Source organism: Rhamphochromis sp. 'chilingali' (genome assembly GCF_963969265.1).
Source record: "Rhamphochromis sp. 'chilingali' genome assembly, chromosome: 1".
In the NCBI taxonomy this organism is placed as follows: Eukaryota; Metazoa; Chordata; class Actinopteri; order Cichliformes; family Cichlidae; genus Rhamphochromis; species Rhamphochromis sp. 'chilingali'.
The window spans coordinates 70717263-70729461 of record NC_137929.1 but is presented as its reverse complement, the minus strand read 5'-3'; the positions used below and the strand labels follow the sequence as shown (position 1 = coordinate 70729461).

The following is a 12199-nucleotide window of genomic DNA, read 5'->3' as shown; positions in this document are numbered from 1 at the left end:
GATTTCAAAGATGATAACAACTACAATGACTGCTTATGTTGCCGTGCCTCAAGAAGAACAACATCCCGTTGCAATTCTGTTAGAGGAGAACTTGTACTAGCTGCTAATAAATGACGTGGTGATTAAAAATGACTTGTCAAGTGATCATGCACTGATTAAAACATTAGTAGGTTATGCAAGTTTTCATGCTTTTATTTTTTTTGAAGTCTTGACTTTTAAACATAAAGTTTTTCATTTTAAATATAACGTTTTCATGCTTTTATTTTATTTTTTGAAGTCTTCAGTTTTAAACATAAAGTTTCCATTTTAAATATGAAGTTTTCATTATTTTACACATAAAGTTTTCAATTTAAGGTTTGCATCATTTTAAGTATAAGGTTTTCATCCTTGTATTTTTTTTGAAGTTTTCATTTTACATATTAGGTTTTCATCATTTTTAAATATAAAGTTTTCATTTTACTTTTCATCCTTTTATTTTTTGTAAGTTTTCATTTTAAAATATAAGGTTTTTATCCTTTATTTTTTTTTGTAGTTTTAGTTTTATTATTTTTTCCACTTGTTATTTCATTTACTATGTTTTTCTTTTTATTATTTTCTTTTGTTTTATTCTTTAGACCAAATGACTGCCATTTCTGCTATGCTGACATTTTGAAAGATTAAAAATTGTTTAAGATACTTAATAAATAACCTTCACAGACAATTGTTGTATACATTTAAAATAAGTTAAACAGGAGGGAATGTTACAGGAAAAATGTTTCTATGTTTCTTTACCTTCTTTTAAATGTGCAAGCATGCCCTTTTGTCTATGGTTAGATTAGTTTAGAATTATCTTTTTAGACTTTCTCAGCAAAGACATACTGTTCTGGGACATATTGTTTTAGATTGTTTTATCTCTCACAGCCTTCTCCCAGCTCTCTGCTGACGAGACTAGCGCCACATATGGAGTTGTTTATTTTATTTGTTTTGTATTTTCTTATCCTGTTCTCACTGTCTTTCCTATAAAAATTACCAAGCCACTGTGCATGGTGTGAGTTGTTCTTAGCAGCTCACCCGTGTACACGTTTGATAAAGAAAGTAACTTTGTCTCATTGTGTCTTTATTTCTCCTGGGTCTTTTACAGAGTTTTCCCCCAACAGAGTGCCTACTGGGGTCAGCGGGGGAGCTGGCCCCAGGGAGGGGTTACCTGCCCCTCCCTTCCTTCCCTCCCCATCTCCAGCTGCCTCCCTCCTCCCGCTCCACCACAACCACCCACACATGCAGGGCCTTGGAGTAGGGGTATGTCACCAGGGTGCAGAGGAGGCCACCCCCCCCCCCCCCCCCCCCCCCCCCCCCCCCGTCCCCTTCTGGCTACCTCTGCCTCAATTTTATCCCACAACTTAGACATTCACATTACTCACACCCTCATTACACATGCATATAGGATCTTGGGGGTGGGCACAATACATGGAGTCCAAGTTACCATCAGGGTGTACACCTCACCCCTGGCATCGTTGCCCACCTCTCAATTTTAAATACACGTAGACATTGAGGGCTAGCAGGAGGGACTATGCGCTTACCTGCTGCTCTCTGGCAGGTAGCTCCATGCCCTCCTGGGTTTTAATTGCACCTTAGAACACACATGCATCAACACTACTATGAGCGGGTGGAGGGAGGTTTGGAATCTTCTCTCACCCCCGTTCTCTGCAGCCTGCTGGAGCGGGGGGGGCTAGGAGGAGTTGGCCATCCGGCTGCGGTCTGGGGTGTGGGGCCTCCCTGCTGCTGCGGAGTCGGGGCGGTCTGCCTCTCCCCACCGCAGGGAAAAGGGTAACACCACCTGGGTCTGGGTGCGGTTCCCCCCTCCAGGGGCAAGGGTACCTAGACCTGGTTTGTAGAGTACGCTTGGGGAGTGTGATCGTGTATACAGCGTCTCTTTATGTCTGTCTCCACGTCGGTTGAGTGTGAAGTGCACATGAAAGCATGAGGGTGTGAATGGATGTTTGTGTCTGTGTGTGCCTGTATGTCTGTGTCTATATGTCAGGTTGGGTATCAGACGCCACCTCTCTGGGGACATCTCGGGCCCTCCAAGGTTTGGAGGCCTATCTCCACCCACCACCACTTCCACTGCCGGTGGCGGACTCCCTCAGACATCGGTGCGTTGGTGGTTCTTTGTGTCTGGGGGTAGGCGTCCAGGTACACACCGGCTCACTCCTTGGGGGCCGCTTATTGGGGCTCGCTCGGGCCATTTCGGAGGTGGGGTGCCCCCGGCCTCTCGGCCTGGGGCTCGGTCACTCAGGCACAGCTGGCTGCCGGCGGAGCTCACGGGCGCGTCACTGCAACTCCCCCTGGCTTCTGCTCCACGGCTGCTGAATGAGCCCTCATCTGGGACTCTCCTCAGCTCTTTCTGGGACAGTGGCGCAGCTGCCCCTCTGTTGGTCTTCCTTGGTCTCTTGTGTTCTGGGGGCCTCTGCATGTCTGGAGTTTTGATCTCCTCCATACCTGCTTGATACCATAAAGGACAGGGCTGTGGCTCCCCACACTCCCTAGCAGATGTGGAGCAGGGAAATTATTTTACTGCTATTGTTAAAAGTACCATTGCATTAAAATATAAGCTGCAGCATTTATATTGCATTTAGAGGTTTAAACAGTGTGTCGTTCAGAAAGGCTAAAAGTAACAGGACAGGAAACAGGCTTGCAGAGAAATTGCAGAAGTGAAACCAGGAAGTTATTTTGAGCAGCAGGGTAAGACGAGGCTTTAACAATGTAACAGATAGCTTTAAGATGGCCTTAAGATGTTTATGATGATGTTGACTTTGTATTTCAGATGCAGTTATAACTATTTTGTACACATTGCATATCTGTGCTTATTTGAGTTGATGTTCAGGTTCTTTAAAGGTTTGAAGCTTCACTGACGCGATGTTCAGCTGATACATGTTGAGGGAAAACTAGAACATAGAAGGAATTGCAATACAGGCTTACAATACATTTATATCAGGTCATTTTTATATTAAGCTTTTGGTAGGGGTTCTTGGTTAAAACATTTATTTAGTAAGAAGACATACACATAGTCTCAGTGAGCCTCTGGTCTGGTAAAAGGTCAGAAGTGCAACAGGTGAATTGAGAAGGAGCATTTGAGGACAAGAGACAGTCAGTGAGAGGTGACACAGAGAGCATGTGAGGTCAACACACACACACACATGAGTTAGAGTTATTTAGAGGAGAGGTTCGTTATGTCTGGTTGGAACTGCAAAATTGTCTCGGTAAAAGAGGAACTGAAAGGTAGACAGGACGAATCAGCCATGAAAATAGAAGATGATGTTTTTGAACTATGTTAAAAGTCATTGTTGTTTTGATTTGACGTATGTCTATATCCTGTCTGTGACGTATGAAGGGGGCGTCAGTAAATCAAACCCTGATGCTATAAAGATCTGTTTATGCTTTGATTAAGTCGAAGACCACTTGCTGTCTGCGTACAGAGTGTTCTTCCCACATGTGTAGTCATTAAAAATCAATTGTTTGACCAAGATCTTCTGGACCATGGTTGTTTGTACTCTCCTTCCTCAATTTTTGAACCTTAACACAGATCATTACATGGAGAAACCTTTGGAATGCAAGCATGCTGATCCACACAGGTATGCACACAGGTGTACACATGGGTATTCACAGACGTGGACTACAGCTTTCTTGGCTGCTGCCTCAAAGCACATTGTGCGCTGTCTATCTTGCGTGTTGCACAATATCGTTTATTATTTAGTAACTATTGATATCTATGGCTAGCTAGTTTATTGTGATGGTGCTTTTTTTCTATTATTATGTTGCTCTTTGTTGTTTGCTGTCTCCTCTGTTTTTTTTTCTCCATACAGGTGACCCAGGAGTTGTTTTTTTTTTTTTTCTCTCTCTTCCCCCCTTCTCACCGTCTCTTCTCCCCTTTGGTTTTCTTTCATTCTTTCCCCCTGTCCTATCCCACAGTCATGTCTGTCCCGTTTGCAACTGAAAATAAAATAAATTCATAATTATAATAAAGGTCAATCAAATGGACCAATATGGCAAGGCCATGATGATCCACTTGGTAAAATAAATCCGCTTGGCATCTTTCTTGGCCTCAAGACAACAATTCTGATGGCTATAGATCCAAACGGGACAAAAAAAAAGAAAAAAAAAAGAAAGTTGAGATAGTGTCTGTCTCCCAAATGCTCTCCCTCCCATTCTACTTTTAAATACTTTAGGAACAACAAGTAGGCCTGTTCTGAAGGCAGGATTGTGATGCAGTATTCTGCCTCGCCACTAGAGGGCGTGGCCGTTTTGTGAGTAATGTTTTGACTGGGATGGAAAATGGTGTTCATGAAGGCAGTGCGAATCACAAGTTATGCTCGGGAGCAGTTTATGTGGGTTCAATAAGAGTGTGCGTCCATAAGACTGGTGAGTTACAGGATATTTCTTGTGTAAGAAGGATAGCCTGTATGTTTATTGCTCTGGACATCCTCAGTTTGTACATTTTCTATAAGCTAAGTTATCGCTAAGCTAAGCAGGCTAAGCTAAGCTAAGTTCGCCTAGGCTTAGTAGTAGTAAGACAAGTATATGGCTGTAATATGTTATATGGTGATTATTGTTGTCTATAATTTGATTGTAATTTGTGTTCTGTTTTCCATTCTGTTTGTAGAACCACACACACACACATACCCACACCCACGCTAAATCTGCCATTAAAGAGCTGAACGATCATCCCCTGTCCTCTTTATTTTCTGGAGGGTCATAGTGGCACTTGACCTGTGCACACCCTGCGATCACCACCGTAGAACTGAACCTCATATCACAAATCATCATAACAAGGCCTATTAGAGCGAAGTGCTCTAATAGGGTGATATGGTACTACAAGGTCATTAAGATAAGATGGGGCCTGATTATTTAAGACCTTGTATGTGAGGAGCAGGATTTTGAATTCAATTCTGGATTTAACAGGAAGCCAATGAAGGGAAGCCAAAACAGGAGAAATCTGCTCCCTCTTTCTAGTCCCTGTCAGGACTCTTGCTGCAGCATTTTGGATTAGTTGAAGGCTTTTCAGGGAGTTTTTTGGACATCCTGATAATAATGAATTACAGTCGTCCAGCCTGGAAGTAATAAATGCATGAACTAGTTTTTCAGCGTCACTCTGAGACAGGATATTTCTAATTTTAGAGATGTTGCGCAAATGGAAGAAAGCGGTCTTACATATTTGTTTAATATGTGCGTTGAAGGACATGTCCTGGTCAAAAATGACTGGAGGGTTCCTCACAGCGTTACTAATAACTAATTGGTGTGTGTTACCCGGCTTCATGGATAGATAGAGCTGTGTGTCATCTGCATAGCAGTGAAAATTTATGCTATGTCTTCTAATGATGCTGCCTAGGGGAAGCATGTATAATGTAAACAGAATTGGTCCTAGCACCGAACCCTGTGGAACTCCATAATTATTTATTATTTATTTATTGATTATAAGATACACTATATATCGGTTTCATATCGGTATCGGCAGATATCCAAATTTATGATATTGTATCTGACAAAAAAAGTGGTATCGTGCCATCTCTAGTATTTAGTAGCCAAAAACTGATCCACCCAAAGGATCGGGTCCCCCGACACAAACAGAGTAATATAGTGTACACTGTTAAGTGCCAGGAGGAATGCCAGTATTTATACATTGTCTTTATCCTGTCTTCTTTCTCTCACCCCAACCGGTCGCAGCAGATGGCCCCGCCCCTCCCTGAGCCTGGTTCTGCCGGAGGTTTCAACCTGTTAAAAGGGAGTTTTTCCTTCCCGCTTTTGCCAAAGTGCTTGCCCATAAGGGGTCATATGATTGTTGGGTTTTTCTCTGTATCTATTATTATAGGGTCTACCTTACAATATAAAGTGCCTTGAGGCGACTGTTGTTGTGATTAGGTGCTATATAAATAAAATTGAATTGAATTGAATACATTGCAGAAACCAAACAACCTCTGAATAAGCGGATGGCACAACACAGAAGAGCTACCTCGTCAGGCCAGGACTCTGCAGTCTGTTTACACCTACAGGCCAGTGGACACTCTTTCAAAGATGAGGATGTACACATCCTGGACAAGGAGGAACGCTGGTTTGAGTGTGGAGTCAAGGAGGCCATTTACATTAAAAGGGAAAGACCATCTCTGAATCGAGAAGGGGCCTAAGGGTACATCTTTCGCCATCTTACAATGCTGTGATTGCAGCCATTCCCCAACTCTCTGTGAATGGTATTCATGGTTATTGATCAACGGGCTTTGATCAGAGACCATGACTGATGAAACATTTCTCCCCCTGAAAACACTACATCCAGATGAACAGAATCAACCTTTTGGGATACAGAGGTAATAATTTTGGAGAAATGTTTAAAGAGAAGATTGGAAGTAATATGAAGGAGACTCACAGCAGAGGCAGATGATCCATCTCAGACACTTCTTTGCAGGTTCTTCACAGTTGTGACCTCCATAACACCACAGTCCACTCGTCTCACCCTGGCTAGGTATTGAGCTGGTGGGTAACAGGCGTCTTGGAAAATGTCGGAGCACTATTGCAAATATGTGATATCTTAATAAACTGAGCAGATATTTGAAGTTTACATAGCTACATTCTCGCCTGAAAATATCTTAAAAGTTTATTTTGTGACCCAGAAAGACTAATAAAAGTTATATTAAAATGAAGTAGCTGCCGCTATTGTTGGAAACTGGAATTTCCTGGCCACGCTATGAATTATGGGATATTGTGGGGCACGAAGGATACACCCAACCAATCCTTCAAATCTGGGGAAAAGGAGGACACATTTGTTGGGCACATTTGGAGCAGCCTTCAAATTTGGACAAGCCTTCGTCACATTGCTGTAACGTAATTGACTAAAAATGCGTTATCTTAAGGATGCTACCCTTAAATTTGGGCACCCCTAAATTAAAGGCAGGGATAGCTCAGTAGGTAGAGTGGTGGTCCCATGATCGGAAGGTCGGGGGTTCGACTCCACTGAACGGCTACCCTGAGGTACCCCTGAGCAAGGTACCGTCCTGCTCCCCGGGCGCTGCATTGGTGGCTGCCCACTGCTTCACTGGGTGAATGGGTTAAATGCAGAGGAACTATTTCCCTATGGGGACTAACACATACACATAGCTACAGATTCTTAGGATCCAGTTTAAAGTTTTACAGGTTCAATGTGAAGCTGTTCATTAGAAACAAACAGCAGCAGTACTGAGCTCAGACATTCACTGCTGTTCAGATCTTTATTTTGCAGCTCTGTCACACATCACCAGTTTAACCAGTTTCTGCACCTTTGATCTCAGTTGACTTTATAAGAATGTGACATTTTTCTGGTTAATATTATTATGTTCTTTACATACAGCACTTCACACCTCCAGACTCACTAACAGCTTCTCACCCTGGGCAGTTCAGACTGTTATCCTCCTGCCCACCCACCTATCTGAGCCGTGGTCTGACTAACCCTCATCACTCAGGCCACTCATGCATGGACCCTATTCAGACCAAGTCCTTTTAAACTGTCTCAAAGAAACAGTCCTCCATTGTGTGCCTTTCTTTGTTTTTGTATATGTCACTAGTATTTATTTTTGTTTATTTTTTCTATTTTTACAATGACAATTAAATGCTGTTCTATTCTATTCTATTCTATTCTATATTTTGATCACTATCTGATCATTTCTCTGTTATAAGTGACCCCTATAGGGATCATTTTTATTTTGAAGAACAATCATGTGATCCATGAAATAACCGTTTTTGATTGATCAGATTCTCAAGCCCCGCCCCTTTCCTGTGAATTTGTAGGTTAAACCCCAAGCTAACTTAGCGAGCTGATAACCAGCTTTGTGTGACTGCTTATTATGATCAGCAATGTTGGGATAAGTGATTCCAGATAATAGAAAGATACCTTAGGTATGTTTAACTTGTTTCTTTTTAGAGGAACAGAACTCCTGTTTAATTGTTCCTCTTTCTCCTCATCATTTTGCATCATGTAAGAAAAATTTATTTTATTTTCGATGAACAATGTTATTTACAAAGGTATTAAAAACAGATCAGACAAACTGACATGATTAAAATAAAACAACACAAAACACAGAAAATTAAACAAATGTCTGTCTGACCAGATCTGTTTTCAGCTGAACATATAAGTGCTCGTATGAAATTAAGTAAAATTAATTATTTATTTCAGAAGGTCCAATGGGAAACTTAATTCATGGGTGAGTCTAAACACCCTATGGCTAATAACTGTAGTAATCAGATTACAACTGTTCATATCAGGTGAGTGAAAGCTTTCATACCTTTAAGTTTCCAGCAGAGGAACAGAACCAAACCTAGAACTAGAACCAGGAGAAGCCCAGAAACCAGACCTGCAACAATGGGGACCAGGAGAGAGGGAGGAGGAGGAGGAGGAAAGGTGGATGCTGGGAGAGGAGGATAAGTAAGAGGAGGAGCAAAGTTTGAGGAGGTTCTTGGAGAAGGACAGTGAGGAGGGGGAGGACAGTGAAGAGGGGGAGGATGGATGATTTTGGGAGGATCTGGAGGAGAGATGATGAAGATGGTTCAGTCAGTTTATTATCAGGTCACATTGTTACATCATTTTTTAAACAGGAAGTGATGTCAGTGTTCTGACCTCTGACCCTCAGAGAGCTCTGAGGAGACTTTCTACCCTGTTCAGTAGAACAGTAGAGACCTTCATCAGCCTGCATGATGTTGGTGATGATGTGCTCTCGTTCAAGACCATGGCGACTTCCTTTGGTGAAGAAATAAGCTGCGACCGTGTCACCAGTCCTCTGTCTGCAGCGCAGAATGACATCACTTCCTGTCCTCACAGGAAGTGCAGGGATCTCCAGGATGACATCTTTATCTGACCATCAGAGACAAACAGAGTTAATGAGAGCAGAGTCACACAGAGACAGAGACACAGCTGGAACATCTCACCTGTAGTGTCTGATTGGACACTGAAGGAGACGTTGTCACTCTGCTGTCCAGAGGAGTCCTCACACCAGAAGGTTTCACTGGGAGCAGAAAGATCCACAAAACAGTAGGAACCAAGAACCCCCCCAAAGCCTCCACAGTCCTCAGTGAGTCCTCCTCTGGTCCTCTTCACTGTCCATCCATCAGCTGTCTGTCCATCATCAACACAACTCAGATCCACTGAAGATCCTCTGAAGACCTGCTGAAGGTTTGGACTGACAGACAGAGACACTGGAGGACACACACACACACACACACACACACACACACACACACACACACACACACACACACACACACGCACACACACGCGCACACACACACACGCACACACACACACACACACACACACACACACACACACACACGCACACACACGCACACACACACGCACACACACACACACGCACACACACACACACACACGCACACACACGCACACACACACACACACACACGCACACACACACACACACACACGCACACACACACACACACACACACACACGCACACACACGCACACACACACGCACACACACGCACACACACACACACACACAGACACACACACACAGTAAGTGTATTTGTGTTCTTGTTGGAGTCTCACTGATTGTTTTCACTTCATCAACTCACCTTCAGAAACAGTCGGTGCAGACAGCAGCAGCACACACACACCTGTAACAGGAGGACAAAGGTCAGTAAAGGTCAGAGGTCACTAAAGGTCAGAGGCTCCTCCACCTTGTGTACCTGCACAGGTGAGGAGCTTCTTTCTCTGTGTGAATGTGACCAAACAGATAAGCAGACGTCAGTGACATTTAGATGCTCTCCAACATTAGATTAGATAAAACCATGACAAGCGCCGTTCCTTCGCTTGACCCCAGCTGCTCTTGTCTGCTTCCTCGTAACACTGCTCTTTATTGAGGTTACATGAATATGCATAGGTTCATTAACATAGGATATCTTATATAGATATACATGTGAACAAAGAGTACCGTCTGTGTATGTGCGTGTGCGTGTGGGGTGAAACTGTGACCCCATAAATGACTTCCCAAAATCTGCTGGCCTGGAAGTCGAGCAGTTCATCTAAACAAAAGGCATCTTAGAGTAAAACAGACATAGATACGTTTATCCTACCATAAAACAAAGAGCAGGTACGACCTCTCCCATGCTCCCAGGATGTGGGCGTGAATGATAGAGCACTCTGGAATGCAAACAAAGTCGTTGCAGACTCCTAAGGATCACACATCCTATCACTACACAATTGATTATACACCTCTAAGCATATATGGATAAATATTTCCCAATACAAATGACAATAATAAAATATAAATCCAACAATAGGAATAATCAGGGAAGTGCAGATTTCAACTATTCTGAGTCTATTGCACCGCTGAATATAGAATAAAAATTGCACAGTGAGGTGCAGAGGCACTACAGCTTAGTTGTTCCCCCTCCTTTGTCCTCCTGTTTCCCCTCCAGAGAGGAGTTAAACAGTCTGATGGCGTGTGGGACAAAGGACTTTTTAAGTCTGCTGGTCCTTGACTTTGGGAGAAGCAACCTGTCACTGAACAGACTCTTCTGGTGTTTTATGGCCGTGTGCAGAGGATGCCCAGCATTGTTCATAATGTCCATCAGTTTCTTTAGGACAAAAAAGACCCTGTGATAGCCCATTAGACTGGATGTAGACCGGTGTATTGGTATACAATATACACAGAATAATAGTAGCTTTATTATTCTTAATATTTATGTGATTTTAATGCTGATCTCACAGACACCAGTTCTCAGTTTGCTAACCACTTAGCCCACTTTTGTGAAGATAATAATCTTATCTTGTCTACCAAAGTGTTATTGCCTGCAGACAGCTATACATACATAAGTGAAGCCTGGCATAGTACATCATGGTTGGACCACTGTATCTGTACAGCTGATGGACATGCAGCTTTAGTAAACATGACTATTAGGTATGAGGTAACTGTGTCAGACCATATACCTTTTGGTTTTACTGTGAATGTGGAACAAATGCCAGCAACAACTGGAAACAATATTGCTACCAGTGTAAAATTAGACTGGTCAGCTTGTAGTGAAGGGGATGTCTTAGCTTATCATAGTAACACCGATATACGTCTGAACAACATTTCTTTGCCCAAAGAAGCTGGACAAGGATGTCAACTGTAAGAATGCTGTGCATAAACATGAACTCTGCTCCATGTATGATGATATAGTGACTGCTCTGCATGAATGTGGTACACTGTTTGATAAACAATATAAGCTTAAGAAACCTAACATTAGACCTGGAAAGAACATGTAGCCATGTACCATGATGAAGCTTGTGTAGCTTATAAATGTTGGGCCATGGCTGGAAGACCTAAACAAGGCCCAGAATTTGAACAGAAAAAATGTGTGAATGTCAGATATAAATATGCTGTTCGCTTCATAACTCAAAATGAGCTGAGAGCAGATTCTTTGGCTACTCGTTGCTGGAATGTTGAGCCACCAGCGTCAGTTATTCTGTGATCTGCAAGTTTGAGAGTATTAGTCTTCATGTGACCTTGTACTAAATAGATTTTTCTGTGTTTGTAGATCTTCCCTGGACCCGTCCCTGTATCGTTGAGTGAGCGAGTGAGCGAGAGGAGCGTTGGAGGAAAAGGAAGGGGATCGTTGCTGAGAGAGTGGAGTGTGTTTTCGGACCCTTCCCCTCCCCCTCGGACCCTGGAGCCATGGACCCCTCTCCCAAACACTTTGTATATATTATCACCTGGTGAAATCACTGTAAATAAACGCACTGTCAGCTTTTTCAAAGGTCTCCTGGTCTGCGCCTGAGTCCGCCTACAAAACCCTGTCAGGAGAGCATTACAGCGCGTTGTTTTACTGTATAAAAAGTGAATCGTATGAGGACAATTCTGACATGAGTAATGACACAATAAGTGTAAGGACACATGAAGTATATTGTCATGGTGCTGGGCCGTTGACCCAGCGTTTTGTGTTTTATGATTATTTTCCTCTGTTCTAGTTATTCTGATTTTGGTATTCTGTGTCCTCCCCTTGTGCCCTGTTCGTGTTCTGGGTTTCCTGTTTTATTCTGAAGGTCTCCGTCTGTTGTCATTGTGTTCAGCTTGTATCCTCAGGTCGTCTTGTGTATTAGAATCAGCTGTGCTCCCACCTGTATGTCATTACCTGGTCTCCTTGTTTGTGTGTGTATATATAGTGGGTGTCGGTCTGTGCTTGTTGTCGGCTCGTCTGTGT

General features: G+C 42.9%; 1 protein-coding gene across 2 annotated transcripts in view; it reads right to left on the bottom strand.

Annotated features, from left to right (window-relative positions):
* Positions 1–12199, bottom strand: part of LOC308396452 (uncharacterized protein) — a 55048-nt gene that overhangs the window by 31547 nt on the left and 11302 nt on the right. For both annotated transcript variants that reach the window (XM_080881765.1, XM_080881766.1), the window contains exons 2-6: positions 9590–9631; positions 8920–9186; positions 8612–8845; positions 8280–8516; positions 6392–6532 (exon numbers count right to left, since the gene is read on the bottom strand). In XM_080881765.1, the coding sequence (XP_080737891.1) occupies positions 6392–6532; positions 8280–8516; positions 8612–8845; positions 8920–9186; positions 9590–9631 (921 nt within the window). The remainder of the gene's footprint in view (positions 1–6391; positions 6533–8279; positions 8517–8611; positions 8846–8919; positions 9187–9589; positions 9632–12199) is intronic.